Raw genomic sequence first — 21,950 nt, 5'->3', positions numbered from 1 at the left:
TTCCTAGAAGGGGAAGTGAAAACTCAGTATTGTTTGGTAGAAACATATGAGATGGTAGATCATAATAGTTCCAGGTCCTGCTTCAAAGATTGGAGGCAGGCTGATGAAAGAGGCAAGGAAACACTACATCCATACATATCTGCTGTGTGTGCTGTGTTCTCACCTATGTTCAAGATCTTACTCTGAAGAGCTTCCAGAGACAGAAACGGTTCATCTGCACAAGAGTGAATCACTGTGCCAATGAGCTCAGAGTTTGCTGCCAAAATGCAGGCATTCTCCTCACTGAGATTAACCCCAGCCATAGAAGTCACATCATTTAGGTCATCTTCATCTCTGCAAAAGAGGAGACCAACATTTTATGCTTTGTTTAGAACAGACACAAAGAAAAAGTCTCAACTATCAACAAGCAGCCACATTCACATTCCCTGTATACAACAGATGTTCAGCGTGGGTGTGGACAGGGAGCTCCTAAAAGCTCCCACACTTCTGCAAGGTGCCTCTGAAACACTAATTTGGCTAATGCCTCAGTTGCTAGGCATGCAAATCCTCTATATGAAACTGAAATTTTGAGCCAGCTTGGAAACCTAGGACTGAGTTAAACCCAGATTAAAAGTTCCCACAACCCCTAACCCTGCACCACCACTCTTGCAGCCTGAAATTTGTCCTAAAACTAATTCACCAGGTAGAACCAAGCATGGAATGAAGTTGAATGCTGACTCACTGGACTATAAACAAGCCCATTTTCTAACCAAGATGCATATCTTGCAAACTGAGGCTTAAAGCACAGGCTTATTAGCACAGACATGATCTTCAGTTTTCTTTAGCAAGTTCCCTTAAAACACAGGACACAAATGCTCCATGATTACTTACTAAAACCAATCCAGCTGGTACTTTTGATCAGTCCTACCATACTTGTATACACAGCAGGGAAGATGCCACTGCTTCTGAAGCACCGTGCCAGAGCTCTAGCTGGTAACACCATTAGCTGGATTCTCATGTAGCAGCTTTGGACTATATGTTAATAATAAAAACTCAGTTAGGGTGAACTGAGACTAGCTTTAATAGCCTGTGTGCTTCAGCCTAATGTTTTTTTTAAGAGATCATTTAAGTTAAAATACTGAATGAATTTTATAGGGAAAAGTTCTTGCACTACTTTGGCAGTGAAACAATCCAAGTTTTTATCAAATGAGTTCAGACCCAAGAGAAAGCATTTTTACTTCACAATGTGACAAAGGCCCTAACAGTGGCTTCAGGGATTTAGGACCAATCCAAAACAGACATCCATAGTATTAGGACAGGTAAGTAAAATCACTCAATCTGAACATCTTTTTATTTGGAAAGCACAGAAAACAAAACCAACACACACACACCCCTCTTGAAGAGTATTCTCTGGCAAGGTTTGATAAAGTTCACCTTCAGAAAACACTGTGTGGCCTCAATAACTCTTGAACAAGGGTTAGCCAGGAATTTGTCATTCTAAGGTGAAATGACATTTCTTGGAGGCTATCCTTTGACTGACTAGAGGCAGAAGCTAAAGTTATTAGAACATGAGTTAGGGTTGAGGTTAAGCAATACTCAAAAGACACAAGAAAATGTTAGGATATTTTTCTTAAAACTACAGATGCATTTTCTCCTTTGGGTTTCAGTATATTTCTATGGCACAATTCTTCTGCAAACTTCCAGTGAGAGACCCAGACAGAAAAGGAGTCCAGTCTTGAGTCCAGCCACCTTCTATCCCTCCTTCCATTCGTGTGCCCTCACTGCTAGCAGTTCCTATGTGTGAGTGTGTTTAGGGAAAAGGAGACCCAACAGATTCTCAAACCAGCTCCAGTTCTTTGTCTAACTAGACACAATAGCTTTCCAACCAGGCCTGTGCCCCAAATCCATCATGCTAAAAAAAGTGTTATATCCCAGGACTGTCAGAACAGTTAGATGTCCACAGCTAGGATTTAAAGCTGAAGCCAACAGTGCCAGAACAGCTTCCCTCCTCCCACCCCTTCTCAACCAGCAGATGAGCAGCTCCAAGTGTATACTCAGGCTCTATCAGCCTAACAGAGACCCTGAACTTCCAACAAGCGTGTCAATGAAGCTTCATGGGATGATAATTGAGTGCTAACTGATCTTCGAAAGTACATTCCAGTTTCCTCTTCTTAGTGACCACTACAGAGAAGTCTTTGCTGATGGCAGAGACAAGAATCCCACTGAAGCACAGCGACTGCTACATATCTGCTGACAAAATCAGCACAACCAGCACCAGGAACACACATCACAAGCTACCAGTGCTGGAATCTGACACTATTCCAGTGGAACTGTTTATGGAATGCCAGGAAGGATGCTTACACCCCAGGTACAACTGCATAGCATGCAGTTTCAGGAAATAATTTTTACTTTTAATCTGGCCACATGCTCAAAACACTCAAGCAAAGAACAGATAAACTTCTATCTTCCATTTTTCTACATAGAGAAGTTTAATTTCTTTATAACCTGCCTTTACTAGGTACTACTTTCTTGATTATTTCCATGCACACAGTCTCTCCAGTGGGTACAAGCATACAAGACTTAAATGCAAGCAGACATCTCTACCTGTACTGTTCTTTTAGTTAGAATTAGTACTGTTAGTACCAATTCTAACTTTTTCACTGTGACACCTAAGTTTGCATTAAGTCAAGCTTTGATGAAATATATGAAAACACTGTTGCACTTATTTCACTTACCCCAAAGAAATTACCACTATATTCCCTAGGAAAGTGCTCACTAAAGATTAATGGAAGTTTCAGAAGCCATGGTAAATTCATACTTTTTACTACTCTTTTTTCTTTGTTCAAACAAACTTCAATCATTTTAAGCAAGGTATCATGTACTCTGAGTAAGCTGTAGAAATAATTCTACTAAGGTGATAAATTTAAAATATTGTAGAGTGTACACGAAGGTGTTTCTGATGGATATTGACTTGCTTTCACTTTTAAATCCCTCCATAAAGCCCCTTTCCTGCACCACTTCCTTCAATGCTCTTTACATTTGATCATGTCACACTCAGGAATGAGCAGGAAAAACTCATCCAGCTGTTAAAAGCCTCCAGTGATTTAAGTTTACTAGGATAAGGGGGAAAGCAGAACTCATGAGTTCTGAGAGATACACCACACAAAGTCAGGTTTGACATTTCTACTGGATATTCACTGCAAAAGCAGCCCAGGCAATGCAGATGCACCTCACATCTATGAATTTGCCTGCTGCCTGAAAAGTGAGTCTGTGGCACCCTCTGGTGTCTGACGACCGCACTTGTCTCCTGAATCCCCTAATTTACTCCATTTTATCCAAGAGTCAAAGGGAAAACTAGAAAGACACACTGAGCCCAAACCTCTGTGCACCCTCCCTGACAACTACCCAGGCCAGAACAATTGCAGCCAAGCCAGAAAGTTGCCTGTGCTTTGGACAACAACTCTATTAAACAGAATAAATTCAAAACAATGTTTGAAGATGAAATATGTGATTTACTTTTTTTCCAGAGTGCTCTAGCATATACTTTACAGAAACGTGTAGATCTGTTTACAAAAATCTTGATTTTTCAAAACCAGGCTATTTCTTGACAGGCCATGGGGCAATGTCCATGCTTAGCTGAAACAACATCTAGAAGGTTGGAATGCTTTATGTTTTGTTGGGTTTTTTTCTGTTTGTTTGCTTGGGGGGCAGGAAATCACCACTCTTTCTACTGCTTATCTCGGGCAACCTAAAGCAGCGTGTTTAGGAGCAGACAGACAAGGTCAAACTGCAGCTAATTAAGTACAGCTCAGTGAGTAGAATGTCCTCAAATCCTAACCTAGCCTAGTCACAGAATGGCAGAGGAGTCAGGCTCCATGACACACTGCAGTGAGAGGGCACAGTAAGGGCACTCTCATTAGTGCCACATGTATAATCACATCAATTACAAGACACACTCTCTGCATTTAACAAATTTCATCACAAAATCTGAAAACAGGCCATGGTGCCTCTCTCTGCCTCACACACGATCAGCAGTTGATTGATCATAGGTGAGAAAGTTTGATTATAGCAGTGAATAGAAGAAACACCAAGGGTGTATTCAAAGACAAATTCTTCAGAGACAAGAGACTCTACAAAGAAAATTTAGGGTGAGTTAGAGATTTCCTATCTAAATTCTCATGGACTTATGCTACTTTGAAGATCACAATTCAAAAGCAAGAGAAATCTCTACTGAATTACACTGTAAAAGCAGGTTTTTTCCCTACAGTATGAATTTAACAATTCAGGGAACAACTTACAAGAATTCAAATTTCTCATGTAAGACAGCTAATATATTCGATTTGGAAGATCACAGAATTTTTTTTTTCTTTTTTGGGTATGGGTTTGTTCATTGTTGCTCTTTTTTATTACTATATTTATGAAGGGGTGGTTTTTTTTAAACATCACCACCCAAAATTACATCCCACATTACATTCTAAAGTATATTTCATAAGACCTTGAGGCAGATGAACAGAGCTGTTGCTTCAATATGAGCTTTTCATTCCAGCTTCTGGCAACCACTCTTTTTAAGTGTTCATTGTATACTGTATGCTACTGTAAACAGCAGCAGCTTTCTGTCTAGACCCGTGCATTCAAAGCTGCAGCTTTCAACAGATGATAAGTCAACTGGTCAACAATATAGGGGTGTCATCATGTCTGCTTTTTTCCCTTGGAAGAGCAATGCCAAACTTGCCCTAAAGTGGTACGACTAATAATGCTTATGGCAGTCTGTACCTCTATTCCAACATCACACTTCATAGCTGCAAAAATAATTTCTGCCTTTGAAAAGTTAATCAGTTGCCAGAACTAAAAGCTTTAAGTACTCTTGCAATCTAAAGGCCTAGAGAACATGTTAGAAATCATGTAGTCAAAGACTTTCATTCACCATACACACAGAAACAAGGAGCTAATTAAAGATTCTGAAATGCGGCACAGAGCTTTAGACAGGTTACAAGCCAGTCCAAGTAACAGCTCAGTGCTATCAGATTATATGCAAAAACCAGAGGTTCTGTCTGCTTTAATCCTGTTGAGAGACTTTACTACAAGATAACTAGATTAGTAATTGTACTCACAGGATGGAAAACATGTTAGTGAAAAGCTGACACAAAACCCAACCTCACCAGGACAGTTTTCTTACAGTAAGAATAATTAACATCTGCATAGAAGTTTTAAGGTTACCCATTGCCCATGAGTATTGTGACGTGAAAAACATGTAGCAGAAAAAAAGCTTCTGAAGAAAGTTGCTATTATTTGGGCTCCATTCCCATCTCTATACTTGCTTCTTCCTTTTGTTCCTTTTTATACTTAACTTCTGATATTGTTCATTTTTACCTGAAGGATGTTGCTCCATTCTCTTTCATTTTCACTTTTTGAACAGGAGATGCTTGAAGCGACAGAATTTTATTTCTTGGCAAGGTAATTTGCTTCAGAATGGAACCTAAAACAAAACAAAGAACATGCTGTAGTACAAAGAAAAATGCTAAAACAACCGTTTAGTTAGTTCATTATTCTAGGTAAGGTTACTCAGACTCAGTAACAACTAATTGGGTCCATCTGAAAAAACCAGACACTCTAGAATCTTACATTCTGCAAGTTCTGTATGGCCCAAAGCCTCACACACTCCCAGCAAACACCCTCCCTTCTGTGCTGACCAGGGAAATGTTTCAGTGAAAACTCACTGGCTGAGACAAACTCTTACTGTGCATCAACCTGAACCTGTTGAAGGAAAAAGCAAGGCCTCATGAAGTAACTCTCAAAATCATCAGCTTAGAGGAAGTTCACTGCAAGGAGCTCAGTCACGGTATTTTAACAAGTACAAATATTTGATTGACGTGCTCTTAACAAGTGCCAGAAGTAGATGTGACATTGATTTTCTCATCAGAGCTCCAGACAGCAAAGATGTTCAACTTAATGCACAGAGCTGCTTGCTCCCGACAGACAGCCACCTTCTTGCACGCCTACAATCTACCAACAGCCTGCAGTTATTTCTATACCTCAGCAGTCCTCCCCCTTCTCCATGAAAGAGGTTCCTGCACTTTACCTGCAGGAAACTGGCTGGTTTGAACAAGGGTATTCAGTGGCATTTTCTTCTCAGCAGATGTCTGTAGGGTGAGCACTGAGGGCTGTGGGAGCGTGGATACTTGCTTGACAATGGCTCCTGATGGTTGCTGGACTACCTGGAAGTGGAATATCCAACATCAACAGTGAGAAGAGCTAAAAATACAGAGAAGTAAACAGCATCAATGTTTCCATTTAGCCAGAAGTGCCACTGGGCAGGTATGCTTGTCTAGTTTTCAGTTTAAAGCAAACAGCATGCTCAGAAAAGACCTTTTTTTTTTAAACTTCATGTCAAGAAATCTTAACAAGTGGTAGTGAGCTTTAAGCTCATTCAGTGAGCTCTAACAGACACTTCACTCCTGTTCTTTACTGATGACTCTATTTGACAAGTGTCACTAATTATCACACAAGCCATTACACTGAGAGGCTTTCCTCTACCTCACTCAGCAGGCTAACTATTAAAGAGTGACTCTGCCAGTAACTTCAAAAGGGTAGGTATCACAAACACCTAGTCAAAAAGGAAGAACACCAAAACAACTGAAGGCTTGCACGAAATACTGTACCTGCTAAGAATTAAAGAGTACATGCTCTATAAAATTACCAATATGTTTTTGGAATTGCAACATCAATTGTAAATTGTGACGCTGAGTTTCAAGGTGTTTAACTAAAATACACTAAACAGTTGCCAGGAACATGAAGTACTAAATAGCAACACCTATAGCAAGTAGAGCCTCTACACAAAGACATCAGTACACAGCTGAAGGGTAAAAAGGAAGGCAGTTCATAGTTTTGTTTAAAGAGACTCTTCAAAGAAACAAAACCAGACAGCAGGATGTCACCACAACACAGACCTACAGGCACAGCCCATAAATACTAATCCTTCCTCTTCAGGGGCAACTATTAAAATGCAAGAAAGTAATAAAATTGCAGCATCCCTAAAAATCTCACTTCTAAGCCTCCTAACTAGCAGAATGTGGGCTGGAGCTTTGATATATGCTTAAAAAAAGTTCTTGATTACAGGCAGTAGAAAGATGTTAATTCACCAAAGCATAAAATCAACATCTTCAGACTGAATCCTATTTTTTCAGCAGCAGAAAACTAACAAAGAAAATGTCAGGGTCAAGAAACCATTTTTCTCCTCTGCATCTTTCATTACTTCAGAAAGTCTAGAGAGTGCTTGCACAAGTGTAATTAAAGAATTGACATTTACAATACTTCAGAAATTAGGCTCTCTCTGGTCACCTAACTTCTCTGCTATTAATAAATATCATCAACATAAGCACCATACATTCACAAAAAGATACTTTGTGTATCAGAGTCAAGATAACCTCAACCATCTCTGAATTGGTAGCACTAAGGCTTGGTATAGCAGCAGTAATAGAATAACTGATCTGAAAGTGGTATCTGAAAACCTGACAGACAGCTAACATTAAGATCTAGAGGAGGAAAGAACTACAGGAATATAGGGACAGACTGTGGACAGAGATGAGGCTCACATGTGCAGCACTTCCTCATGGAGCAGAATGGATGCTAAGGTTTACTTCTATGTGTTTTTCCCAAAGCTCAGTTTGATCTCTCAGAAAGATCCAGCTTGCAAAACTGCAAGTTGTGAATAATGTTAGCAGCATCTTTTGTGAGTTCAGGTAACTAATGAGGAGCCAAGCAGCTTGGACACACTACTCACAGGCTCCACTAGCACTAACACACACCTAGAGACCCTCCTTACCACCAGGAAGAATGGTGCTTCATCTTCAGCATGCAAAACACTGGAGCAGCACAGGAGGAAACATAAGCATTCCAGACTGAGGTACAGCAGACAAAAGAACAGAGATAGCAATGTTACAACAACAGTCTAAGTGAAGACTGGGATGTAAATCAAGTAACCAAGGAGCCTACATTGCCAAGAAACAGAGAGGATGTGCTGGCAGTAGAGCTCATTTTCTATTTGCCATTCTAGCTCTAGACTAACAAAAGCTGGAAGTCCTTGAGAGTTGCAATGGGAGAGAACAACAATACTGGAAATTTCAATATGGATCCAACGTGAGAATGAAGCATTACCAACATCAGTAATATCTGTGAGAATATCCTTTCTTCAGGTTAGCAGTAAGAAATAATAAAGAAAAGGGACTGTTCCTTTGTGCCCTGTTAAGCAGGCTGACACAGACATCAGAATAAAATTATTGATGTTCTTAGATTAAAAAAAAATGCAACACAACATTCAGCAGACAATGAAGAGACAGCTGCCTGAAAGAGACTTTGATTAGTCTCACTGAACCTGTTTAACATTCATAAAACAAAGTTTGGAGATCAGCAGAGGAATGCCGAAGTATCATCACACACAAGCAGTATTGCTTCATGAAGGAAGCCTCATTAATTGAATGCAAGAGCAATAACCAGGACAAAAAAAAAATAATGGAGAAGGTGGTTTACGAAAGCTCAGCTCCAAGGGGCCACGACACTAATAACTGACTAAGAACAAGCAGTTGCAACAGCATAAACACTTCACTCCTTGGTTCAATCATTAATAATCTCCAGGCAGTGTGTCTCACTGGTAACTGTGGGGACTCACCATAAACCCCTAGCTGGTTATGCCTGACATGAAGCTGTGATCTCACAGCAGCTTTCTCACCAATGGATGCCAGCATCTGGTACTGTAAATTTTCATTTATTGTGCTTTAACAAGAGACAAAGCAATACTAAAGCAACACAAACGTTATTTCCAAGATGAAAAGTCTTTATAAGCCAACAACCTTAAATGAGATGGTGTTGAGAAAATCCTTCAAAATATGCAACAGCCACAGCACAGGAATGCAATCAATCCCAACAGTACTCCTGAAGAACAGGCCCCTCAGTGTCCACACAGAGTTTTGATAATAATGCTGCAGAAATGAAAAGTTTTGTGTTGCATCACTCCAGTCACAAATTTGATATTAAATTACAGCAGTGCTGCACTCTTGAGCACCACCAATATTATAATGGAGCTGGCACGTGAAAGTTCAAATCCTCTCAAGCACAAGAGGCCAAAATTAGAAAGGGTCATACAGAGGGAGTGTATGGCATCAGACATCCCTGTGGGCTGAAAAGGGAAAGAATTGCTGGCAGCATTGTATGGACAGATTTGCACAGCTGGCAGTGTGCTTCCTTTTTCAGCTGGCAGTAGGACCCTTCTGTTTAGGGAAGGCAGGTCCAGATTTGTTTTCTTATGGGAGAAAACAGACCCTCTGCCCTTTCAAGAGAAGGCACCAGGATGGCCATAGGAGACACAGCCACTTCTACTGACTTGCCCTTTGTGCTAGTAAGTTGTCTGAACAAACACCAAGCTCCTGATATGGCTAAACTGTGAAGCAATCAACTCAGTCCTTCAACTGTATCTGAGAAAAGCATTTTAGTCACTGTGTCTGCCCAAAATGAGGATGAAACCATGTTTTGTATGCAATTCAATATATGTAAGGCACAGCAAAGAAAGGCAATTGCAGCAGACTGCCACAGTGCAGCAGTGTAGAGGTAGAAGCCATTTCTTGAGCTCCCCAATATCAAATTCAAGAAGTGTTTTGACTCCCCTGTGTGGAGCTAAGCTTCCTTGCCTATTTGTACAGATGGTCAACCTTTCCCCTGGATTACAAGGCTTGCTGTGTAGCCAACAAACTGCTCTCCTGCCCTTGTACTACCTAAGAAATTCTCCTTTTCTTCTGGCTGGAATTTCAAACTTAGTCCTCGAAGACAATATGAGTACCAACTCCTTTTCCAATTTGACTTTAGCTACTACTAGCCAAGATGTCAGTGCATATGCTTAATAACTCTTCTTTGGAGTTTTGGGGTTGAGGATATTTTGCCTCTTTTTTTTTTTTTAACCACTCCACTCAGAAAAAGGACTCTCCATCCACCCCATACAGTTTTAAGCAAGTCTGGAAAGGTGAAAAGCTCATGCTTATGCTACCATAGCATGAACTCTTTATTTAGAAGGCAGGATTCTTGTATTATATCTACCTTAATTCCTCTGAAAGGAAAGGAACTAAAAAGACAAAACATTTTAGGGGTCTGAACACTGTTAAATCAAGTATACACAATATCCAAGCTAAAAAGAAAACTCACACAGCAGATGTCCTACCATACCTGTGAAAAGTAAATCTAGTTTCACAGGAAGTCTAAAGGTTTTCCCACTTTTTAAAGAAAAATTTTTTTACAAGGAATTCCTTTGCAAGAATTGAGTTCTTTATCTGCCAAAGGGAGACTAATTCTCTAAAATACTTGAAAGCATTACTTACATGTAGACCAGCTGGACACCATGCTACTTGGTATCTTAAACACCTATAAGCCAAACCTAATTTATTTCACAAAGTTGTTCTTTTGGGTATACCTGTGACCCACAGTTTCTTGGTATTTAATATTAATATTAGCAAGAAGTTAACCTGTGCCAAGAATAAAAAACGTTAACACATTGCTTTTGAGGGTATTGTTTTAATAAGACAGTTATTCCTCCTGGAATTTGTTAGCTAATGAGGCCTGATAGAAAAAACTCACTTTTGGATGACTTCATAATTAACATGTCTTAGTAAATGTGGAGGTCAGAACTCAGCTCAGAAAAGCTCTTTGAGGTAGTTCATGCATTTCAGATAACATATCACTGAACAATATCAAGCCACCTGTGCCTGTCAAGTAGCCAGGGCAGGAACTACCAGGGGAGAGAGACTGGCATCCCTGGTGGCTAGCTGAGGCACAGCCCTAACAGGACATCCAAGAGCAATCAGTGTAAGTATCTCATGAGCAGTTTCTGTTTCTGACACTTGCATTTCCTAACTTTTCTTCCAGGTGCCAACCTAGCCTGGCTGTGTGCGTAGTGGGGGCTAGACCTTGTATCTCTCCGCCTCTCAAAATGGGTGTTCAGTCTGGTGAAATGGTGGTCAACGTGTCTTACAAGAGACCAAGCTGACAGATTGGCTTTAGATTCACCTTTCCAGCAAGGGCTCAGCATTTCTAAACTATCACAAACATAACTGCTGGACTCAAGACAGACTAGCTTCATACATTAAAAGAAAAAACAAAAGAAGAACCAGAGGTCCAAACTGTTATCCTCTTTATTAAATGGCAAGAGTCAAAGTAAAGGAGCTGGGTTATTACAGAGAAGCAGAGAATCCATCTTACCAGCTGCTTCACTTTAACCACCTGCGGAGCACCCGTTGACCGTGCCACGATGGAGCTGGGCTGCGAGATTTTAATGCCAACTGGGGTTCCAATGACTGGTTTCAGAGGCTGGAGAGGGGTTGTTGCTGAAGATGCCACTGTAGAGACCAGCACTGGCTTTGCAGCCTGCAGAGAGGGCGCTGGCACCGCAGAGGTGAGGACTGGCTTGCCAGGCTGGACAGCGGTCAGCCCAGACGATGCCACGGCTGCGGTGAGGACGGAAGATGCGGGCCCCAGCGCCACTGTCCCTGTGGCAGGGGAAGGAACAGCCTTCACAGCCTGCAGAGGAGCTGCTACTGATGTGCTGGCAAGGACTGGTGTGACAACTACAGGGGCTGTGACCGCTGCAGATGAGGGTTTTACAGCTGGAAGAGCAGTTGTTGCTACAGCCGAGGTCGCCGCTCCTGTCGAAGGAGCTGATGCTGCAGAGGGACAAATGGAAACCTCTTCTTGGGTTGGAGCTGGCTGCTCCATACACTGCTGGATAAAGCTCTGAGGATCAGGCATTAGTTGCCGTAAGGCAAGCACACTTTTCTAAAAGAAAAATGAAAAAACACTGGATGTAGTAGCAGCAGAGTTTTCCACAATAATAATATATTTTTAACTGAATCCTCTCCCTAATTTCCCAATTAAATTTTTCATGAGACAATAAATGGCAAACAAGTTTTGCTAAATTTCAGGCATGCTTTAATTGAGGACAATCCTGTTCAGTGAAGATGACAAGAAACACCAACACCAGCTGAGCAAAGGTCAACCATCACCACAGCTACACTACACACAGTAATCCCATCTATAGGGAAACTCACATATTACTTTGTTCTTCTGTTTAGATTTTTCAATTTGGAATTTATGTTTCAGAGTAAGATGATTTTAACTGCTTTATTACCTCAAAGAATTTTGTCTTGCCAAAACCCCCTGCTATATTGGAACAGCTGTGTTTATTTCATGGAGCCTGACAGGGAGCTACGAATTATCCAATAAAGTCAGGAACAAGCTCTGAAGACAAGAACACTTCTATACCAATACAGCTGTATCTACACTAGGGGGGGATACCACTTTAATAATGTCTGTAGAGCTGCAGCAACACAACTTCAGCCAGCTACTTCTCTGCAAAAGGAGAACAAAAGTAAAGGAATCTGGCAACATCTCATTTTTACTACAGCTGTGTTTGAGAAGGTTAATGGACAGAATAATCTTCAAACTCTCTACAGATTTTTCTCCTTCACTGTTTATAATCTGCTATAGCTCTGAACCAGGGGAAATCAGTTCTGCAGCTACCTGTATATTCTTGAAAACCCTTGTATTTTTTCCTCCTCTCTTAATAGTTGCTAAAGTTTCTAAGAGCTCCTAACACAGTGCTGCCACTTTGGACTTCATGCAAAAGGTGCATGTCTCACATGCTAGCGTACCAAGTAATCATATTGTTTGCACAACTGGACCTTTTGCAGCCCATCTGTTTTTTAACATTCACTTCTTTTTCTTTTAAAAAGCTGCTTAGCTCCTGATGCAATTTTTGTACCAAAAGCATCCAGCAGACTTGAAAATCAAGCAGGCTTCACAGCCAAAGCCACTGTACTTTTTCCACCTATTGGAACAGACAAAACGAAACACATGCACAACTTCATCAAAAACCTGCAGCTCAAAGATAAGAGCTGGCTCCAGAGAGACCTCCCTAAAATTCCACTTCACTAGCTAAAAGTGGATTGGCAAAATGCCGTATCACATTTCTTTCCAGACTGAAGCTGCAAACATTTCCCCCACAAACAAGGCCAGCATTGATCCTCTTAGCACCTTCGAGAAGTGCTCCTGAAGTCATCCTCCATTTGGCACTCAGTCCTGTCACAGCTGCTCAGAGTTACAGATCAACCTAATTGTGTGTATCAGCCACACATCCTTACAGTGTTTCAGGAAAAGGCAATCTGGGTGCAAGATGCTTTAAAGGATTGGCAACACTGCAAAGTCAGCTAACTCTGACCATGTCTGAACAACACTTCTGAAGTCACAGTATATCTTTGTTAATGTAGCACACAACAGGGAGAGCACCATGCCAAGGATTATGTGGTATGGAGACTGCTCAAATCAGAGAAGCCTAGATGATGCCAGTACCTGGCAGTGCACTGCAGGAGAAACACACAAGGGCTCTGCTGTGACAGGTCAGGGTCTGACCCACACTGATGAACCCAACTTAACCCCTGCAGAAATGCCTTGAGTTCTCTGCATCAAGTGTAGCAGCTCTTCACATCGTTGGATGGCTTCTTGGAAGAGCTGAGCACTTCTGTGAGTGCCAGTCACACTGACCAAGTACTCACAGCCTGGTCCTTCTGCAGCCAGAGCCACACTGCATGCAGAAAACCCATTCTCAGAGCTGTTTATTTTTCTGGCTTTTGCATGGCCATTTAAGAAGCCTCCAGGAAATTAAACAGGTAATAAATGACCTGTTTAATAAATCATAAAATTTTATGTATCATAGAATCATCAAGGTTGGAAGAGACCTTATACCTTTAAGATCATCAAGTCCAACTGTCAGCCCAGCACTACTACTGTATCCCCTAAACCACTAAATCTCACCACCCAGCACCAGATCCAGATCCTATTAAACACCTAAGGGATGGTGACTGCACCACCCCCACCCTGGGCAACCCATTCCAATGCCTGACCATCCTAAAAGTGACAATTTTTTTTCCTAATATCAAATCTGAATCTCTCAGCTTAAGGTGCTGCAGAGATGACTGCACTCTTTCAGATTCATGGCAAACTTGCTAGCAAGGCATTTAAAAGTTGCCACTGTAAGGAAAATTTTTATCCCAGATTTCAGTAGAGGAGCATCAGCCATCTAGAGCAATATGAACATTATCACATGCATTGTTATATGGCCCATCAAATACCAAGGAAAAGGGCAAACTCCAGAAAAACTCTGTCCCAGCTTTACCACTTAACTATTCTTCCTTTATTCACCATCACGCCTATAATGAACGTACAGGTCCAACAAACCTAAGAGTATGGTGCACACTGGAATTTAGTAAACTTAACATAGTTTTCCATGTTTTCACTGAGATTTAATGCTTGCTGTATAATTATTTTTTATTTTGTTAATACCATTCTATAATATGATTAAAAGTCTCAAGGAAGCATTTTTTCCTTTATATGATTATTTGCTTGAACAGAAGTAGAGTCCCTGGGATTCTTTTCCTAAGCTACAGTAGTCTTATCAGACCCTTTCTGGAGCAAGGGGCAGAGATTTTTCCTGTCTCTAGCTAAACATAAACCAGCAGAAGATGAATAGCTTTATGCAGATTGTTTGATCTTTAACATGGCATAAGCTTGTGCATCACCACTGCTGTCAGCCTTTGAGTTAGAACTCAGAATTGCTACAGTTTTGATGAGAAAGTAGGAGGTTATCTTACCACAGCTGCTCTACTGTAGACTAGATGCACAGCTTCCAACACACCAGTCTCCCCTAACACCTAGAGGGCAATTACTCTACAACATTAGGAACACAGCATAAAATACTCCTCAAAAACTCCTCCTCTCCTTAAGAATTGTCTTTCCAAGCACAACAGTCACAGAGGTATCCTAAGCACCATTCTTCAAGTGACCTGAACAAATTTGAATGCCCCAACTCTCTTCTCTTCTGGTCCTCCTCCCTTCCATCATTAAATACTACATATCCGTAATCAGACACTTACCTTGAGGAAAGGAACTAAATATGGTTGTGGAGATGACTTAAGCTCTGTGTACAACTTTTTTGTAAATTCTTCTGGTTCAATTTTTGCTTCCTAAGAGGAAAATAAAATTATAATTTTAAGTTATAAGTGAATTCACCTCAAGACGTACCAAAAGGTCATGGAAACTTATATTATCGTGGCATTGTTCAATTTCAGTACTCAAATGCTTTTTTCCTGCTTTATTTAAAAAGAAAAAAAAAGGGGAGTCAGGATAGAATAATGTTGTAATGTTCATATAGTATTACCCAAGTTGTTTATGCTTTCTTCAGCTACAGGCAGTTAACACACTTAGGGATAGGTGTTCACACCCAGTCACTGAAGTGAAGGGACAGAAAAAAGTTTATAAGCAGCACTGATCTTTTTGAGTATCTCACTGTTAAATCAACTACTAGTACTTCTTTCAGTAAAGGTAGTTTATCTGCATAAAAATAAACTTAGAGGCATCAAAGACTTATGACAACTTAGCAGTTTTGGTAAGACAATTCCAAACTATTGCATTACACAGCATATTAGAACATTTAACACAGTCTTTCCAAAATGATCGAAACATTTCTGCATACCCCCACGGTAACAGTCCTCTGAATTGCAGAGTACTGTTTCATTTCTTAATGCTTTCCAGCCTGTCCCAACACAAACACCTGACTCAAGGGCTTGGGAGGGTTAGGAAGCTGGAGTAAACTTCTGAGACCCCTCACTTGCACACAGGGTTAAGCCCCAGACTCATCAAGAACATTACCTCCTCCAAAAAGGTATAAACACACAAAGGGAACACCAATCTCCATTTCTGCTGAGAAATTACTCCTCTCACCCACATTCACCTCTGGAGAAACTGTTCCAGGTTGCTAGATAAATAGGACAGGGATTTTAGAGACTGTGTTTTTGCAGACAAACAGAGCTTCCAGCAGCTCTCCCATTTAGCCACTTGATCTGTTGCCTGTTAGATCTCACTGAGATGCAAACATGGGTCACCGAGGTCTCACTGATACAGATGCAAGTGGTTTGGCACACTAAGGCTCAGTGCATACAGGGTGCTTGACACCCACTTCATGAAACGCTGCCTTAAGCATCATTCTGCTGCCCAGCTGCAATTTACTCATTTCTCTCATACACACAAAACTTTATTTTGCATTTAAATCATACACATACCGAATAGCAGAATTTCAAACTACTACAAAAAGCAAACAACTGTGCAGTTAACAATGTATTAACATCTCTTAATAACTGCTCTTTAAAAAGAAACAAAACCACAAAACAACAAGTACTGTAAGCACAAGAAAGAACAACTCAATTTTTCCCACAGAAGGAAGGTGTACAGTCCCGCAGGACAGAGGGTAAGGAATCAAATTTTTGCAAGGTTGCATTCTTCAAACAATCTGCTCTCTGAAATTACACCTGTCTACATCACACCTTCCCAGACTGAAAAGCCCTTTGGTACCACTGGCAAAGCCACCCCCCTCCACCAGCACACAGCCTTCTGCTAGGGTGGAACAACAACACAGCAGCAGCGGTCAAATGCCATGACAAGAAGTGGCAGGAGAAATCGTTACCAGGAAAACCCAGCTGTGCTGGGATACAGCACGAAGCACCATACGGAAGCCACCTGCAAAGAGAGAGAGTTTGGCAGCCACCACACTGTTTGCTCCATCCTACTGTTTTAAACTATTGATAATGTCATTCCTGTTCCTCTGCTCAGTTCTGTCTTGGAGTAAAGCAGTAGTATGGACTTAGTGCTGCACTGCAACTCCAGATTGTTGCTACTGAGGACTCAAAACTACACTAACATGAAAAAAAATATACCCAGAAGCTGTGTTAACACTACCAGCTCCTCCTGCTGTCAGTTACCTGTGTGCATAAAGTGAAACAGAAATGTGAGGGGGGAAATAACACAGCATGGGATTCAGTTTAAAAAAGTAAGATTTATAACGTAAGACTTAACAAGGGTCAGATGCATTCTGCCACAAATCCAACTCCTGATCTGTTAAAAAAAAAGTTACAAAATAACAGGAACAAAACTATGATAAAGTAAATTTCAAAAATTCATAGACAAATGACGCAGACTTTGTTTGGAAAAAAGTCTCACCAGTAGGTTTTGCACCAGATTCTTCACATTCTGCCCCATCTCAGGGGCTTGAGGTCCACTAGATGCCAATTTTACTAGTGTAGCAAGAAAATTCTTGCATTTCTTCACATTCTCTAGCATCTCCTAGTGTGGAAATAAAGAGAAGACTGTTAGATGTTGCACTGTCTCTTCAACCTCTGATGAACATACAGAATGTTAATTTTTAATTAAAAACTTTTTTTTTCCTTACTGCAGAAGCGCTGGTCTGTGCTACTGTTGTGCCCTCTGCTTTCACAGAGACTGCCTTTTGGGAGATAGCTTGTGCAGGTGGTCCTGTAACTGGAAGTTTTACAGGTGTTCCAGTACTCAAAGGCTTTACAGCAGTAACTGTAGTAACACTAGCTGTTGCAGCTGCTGGCTGAAGAGAAAAATTAACACTTTTTAACCAAGGAACAACGTGACAAACATACTGGATTCTGCTAGCATACAAAGCAGCAACTTCCCTGGATTCTGCTAGCATATAAGGTAGCAGCTTCCCTCCACACTGCTATCTGAAGCACAAAGAAACAATTCTTCTCCTTGTTTTTAGAGTTTAGATTAATTTGTTTTGGGAGGCTCTATTTAATATAGTAAGTGACAGCCACAGCCATAATTCTATTTATAAATCAAGGGTGGGGGGGAAGAAATTACAGAGACATATCCAGACCAAAGCACTACCTGCAACTTTGAAGGAAGAGAGGAAGGTAAAATTTGTCTTGAAGAAACCAATATATTAACTTGGCCAGGCTCCTACAGTCTAAGACTAATGGATTTTGGACAATGCTAAGCCAGGTGATAGGATTCTGTTTGTCTTCAGAATAGTAAGTCATTATTTATCTTCCAGTCTTGCCCTGAAGCTCCTCTCCCAATTGCAACACCCCTTGCTTTTCCTATCACACAAAAAGACATCATGTCAACTTTGGAAGGATGCAAGTGCCAGCAGAAGCAGCCAGCTCAGCAAATGGACCTAACAAGTTCTTCCTGCTTTTTCCTTGTGGGCAGCAATTTGGATCTCCTTCTCCTCTGCCCTGACAGAAACTCTCACAAAATCCAGTTATTTTGAGACCTCCTTTTAAAAGCTCATTATAATTTACCAATAGATTCAGAAGCTCCAGCAACAGGAGAGTAATTAAGGTTTAGGAAAAGTACCTCACTTCTTTGCAAACTAGGCTAAATCTAAAACCCGCTAAACCGAAGTATTGCTACTTCAGATATTAAAGAGAACAAACAAACAAACCATACCCAAAACACCAACACAGTTCATTTGATACAACAGAATACAATACAATTAAAACAATCTGCCCAGGCAAAAAACCACAACTTTTGATTTCTCAACTTAAAATCTGAAAAGCCAGAGGGAACCCGCAGGCAGAGTTCCAGGTTAACATTTGAAACCTAAAGTTGGCTGTCATCTTTCCTCCAAGCCTGTGAAGAGGAAGGGAAAGTCTGGTTTCGTAGTTCAAATTTTAGGTTCAGATCTGCACAATGTAGTGGCTTTCACTGACTCCTAACACATTTAAGCACCCCAGCTTAGTTGAACAGGCACAACTAATACTGGCTAATTGCATGAATCATAAGAGAGTTAGAGAGGAAGCTAACTTACCCTACCATGGATAAAACAAAAACTAATCAAAAGTGGGACAGACATCACACAGAACAGCAGTCTTTCAGGAAAGGGAAATTAATGAACAAACATTTAAAGCTAAAGCAAAATCATAACGCTTTTGTCATACATTTACAATTTTTTCTTTTCTGGGTGGGTGTCCTCTCCTCCCCAAGCTGCTGCCAGCTTGACATGAAAGCAGCAGGCAGCTACCAGAAAGCTTTCTAGCTCAGGCTCCCACTGTTGGTAACACTTTAATAGCTCTCTGCAGGATCTTTGCCACCACCACTGCCTCTTCCAAGGATGAGGCTCAACAGCTCTGAGACCACGGGGAGGCAAACTGGGCACAAGAATCCCACAAACAGATGGGCAGGAGGAAGACGGAAGGGGACACAGCGCAGATCTGCCAAGTTGCAATGCCCTGGGCCTTTAAAAGTCGAAAACAGGAGCTGATCTCTTGCAAATTCCAGCATGCTTACACATCAAGACTAGAACAGCATTTTATCAGCTGAGGGAGGAAACAACAGGAAGTCTGCTGGACCCTTTTCCCAGGAAAATGAATATATGGGAATTAATTTCTGTCATCTCCCGTCAACCTTTTTCACTACTGACAATTCTCATTCTCACTTTGAGCAACAGAGAAACGGTCACCACAAAAAATGGCATTAATCCTGCATATTTTGAAGTCATTTCAAGAGAAGAAGTGCTCTGCATCTAAATGAAAGTGCCCCAGCATGATGCTAATTAGACACTTTGCAGCTTTGTTATGCCATCTGGGAAACAGGTAAAAAATAAGAATGTGCAGGTAATTTTGTCTAACCTCAGAGCTTAAACATTCAGGAATGTCAGAAAAGGGAAATATTTTCGTTGATGAGGAGAATAATCCTGCAGTCAGTACCTACAGAGTTTAGCAGGGAGTGTTCCAAGTTGGATTTCACACAAGACTGAAGATGCAGAACCAAGCCAAGTATTATTTCCTCTCCACTCTCCACCACTTTCTGTGGTGACATCATACTTCCAGACCAACACTGCTCTCCTGTGACCTCCAAAAATTATCAAGACTAAGATCAGGAAGGTATTTTAAGACTGATGAATGAATTGCTGCCAAGGAAATCAGACTCAGGGACTCTGCCATCCTTTCCCCAGATGGTTCCATCAACTTTTTGCACTGGGTCCCTTTGCAGCACCCTTCTCTTGTCCACCCCAGGGTGAGGAGCAACGTGCCCACATGATGGCAAGATGTATCCACATTGCATCTGTTTACTCTTCACTGTACAAGGAGCTCGTACAGAGGGCTTTGCAATCCTCTGTAAAACAGAGGGGCTTCAAGGAAGCCACTCCAAACAAAACAGCTCTGTTAATTTTTCCTAGAGTCATCATTCCTGCTGTCTAAATCTAGCCCTACAGCTCATTCCAAGTGTTCCACTTTCTACAGTGGGGGGAAAAAAAAAGAGCTTACAAAAAACACTCCAAGTCTATGTCTTAAAATATTTTAGAAGAACACAAGTTCAACAGACTATATCAAAACGGAATTAAAGTACAGAAAAACCAAGCCAAAGGCAGATAAAAGTTTTAAAAAGAGAAGTTAATAGCATGATGAATCTCAGTGTTTACCCACATGAGAGTGTGAGGATGCATGCAACTTCATCCATCAGATGATGGATGACCTTCATCTCTTTTCCCCAGTGCAAGGGTAGTATAGTAGATGACTATTGTTTTTATTTCCTAAAGACCTCTATGCAGAGATCATAAACACAGGGTTTGCAAGCTAGTATTCCAAAACAAAAATGAGGAATATCCATTACTATACTTAGACACAAAGCATACAGTGCTTCCATTCTGAGCAAAATCGGAACTGAATTAAGAGAGGCCTCTGGGTTTTCCACTTTAGCCCCAACATTATCCATCTGTAGTGAGAGGGAACTGAAAAAAAAAGCACAGAGTGTGAGTAGTGTTCAGCTGCTGATGCAGAAGAACAGCAGAAGGATGAACTTGCTAGTCAGACTGTTACCACTGTCAGCACACACATCCCCCAACCCTTCAAACACCCTCAGGGTCAAGAACATACATCCAAGCATGTTTTTTTAAATGACTGATCTTGCTCATTTACGGAGTGTTTTGTCAACTGCTACAGCTCAAGTTTCCTTTGAAGTCTTGTCACAAAACACAAGTACAAGCCAGACTTCTTCATGATTTCTCCTCCAGATTATGAACGAACATACTATCTGCAGAAAAATGTAGGTTTCTTTTCGTTCCACATGCTTATCCAGAAGCCTGGTCCCCAAGAACAGAAGATGAACCATACGTAGGAAAAATCTCATACTCTGCAGGTGATAAAACCCTCTTCAGAAGAGGTCTACAACATTTTTTCTCCAGAAAAAAACATATAAGACCTAGGAAATAAGACAAAAATACTACCTGAAAATAATGAGGCATTTTCAACCACTGCCTATTTACAGCTGTACCTGTGGAACCCATCTGCCACACTCAATTAGAGAACAGGTCTTCAGCTATGACCTTCCTTCAGTTTATAATGAGGGGGAAAAACATCATATACATGAAAAACAGCTTGATTGGTGCAGGCAGCTCATTTTCCCCTCAACATCATCTCAGGTATACCTTTTTCTGCACTGAGGAATCAGGGAACCCAAACAGGAGCACATCTCCCAGAAAAGATATAGCAAGAGAATGAAGGAGCTCTGTCACAGCATACAAAAGCACTGGAAATGGCTCTCTGAACTATTTATTGTATTCATTGTTCACGTGCTTTCTACTGTAGTGAGATAAGATTATCTGACACACGCTGACAGAAGCCTAATTAAATTATGCATTTAAAAAAACAGATTTGAGAAATAATTTGTTATGAGGACAAAGGTTACTAAGCTTACTGAAAACCAGATTACAGTTAGAAATAACAAGAATGCATCCATATTTTCTCCAGTTCTTTCTGTCACTAATTCCACCATACTATAAAGCTTGCAAAGTACCTGTATTACAGCAGGTGTCTGAACAGTAGAAACCACAGCATTTGTTGTTTGAGATAATGTTTTCACAGGAGCAGCTGCTATTTTCTTTACTAACTGTGTGCCAGAATTCTTTGAAAAAAAAAATTTAAAAATAATTACACATGGGCAGAGAACAGTTGTCAGATAAGCAATGACAAAACAGACATTGCAGTTGGGGTCAGATAAAAACTGAGGCACATCCTCTTAACAGTAACAACACAGGCATCATTCACACAGTCCATATCATTTAAACACTGCTCAAC

General features: G+C 40.8%; 1 protein-coding gene across 1 annotated transcript in view; it reads right to left on the bottom strand.

Annotated features, from left to right (window-relative positions):
• TAF4B (TATA-box binding protein associated factor 4b) overlaps positions 1–21,950 on the bottom strand; it is a 70,009-nt gene that overhangs the window by 32,295 nt on the left and 15,764 nt on the right. The window contains exons 3-10 of the mRNA XM_054517527.1: positions 21,670–21,777; positions 17,291–17,458; positions 17,062–17,184; positions 14,943–15,032; positions 11,218–11,790; positions 6,059–6,194; positions 5,350–5,455; positions 164–333 (exon numbers count right to left, since the gene is read on the bottom strand). Of these exons, the coding sequence (XP_054373502.1) occupies positions 164–333; positions 5,350–5,455; positions 6,059–6,194; positions 11,218–11,790; positions 14,943–15,032; positions 17,062–17,184; positions 17,291–17,458; positions 21,670–21,777 (1,474 nt within the window). The remainder of the gene's footprint in view (positions 1–163; positions 334–5,349; positions 5,456–6,058; positions 6,195–11,217; positions 11,791–14,942; positions 15,033–17,061; positions 17,185–17,290; positions 17,459–21,669; positions 21,778–21,950) is intronic.

The sequence above is a fragment of the Molothrus ater genome, chromosome 1 (assembly GCF_012460135.2).
Source record: "Molothrus ater isolate BHLD 08-10-18 breed brown headed cowbird chromosome 1, BPBGC_Mater_1.1, whole genome shotgun sequence".
In the NCBI taxonomy this organism is placed as follows: domain Eukaryota; kingdom Metazoa; phylum Chordata; class Aves; order Passeriformes; family Icteridae; genus Molothrus; species Molothrus ater.
This window is presented reverse-complemented; position numbering and strand designations above follow the sequence as displayed.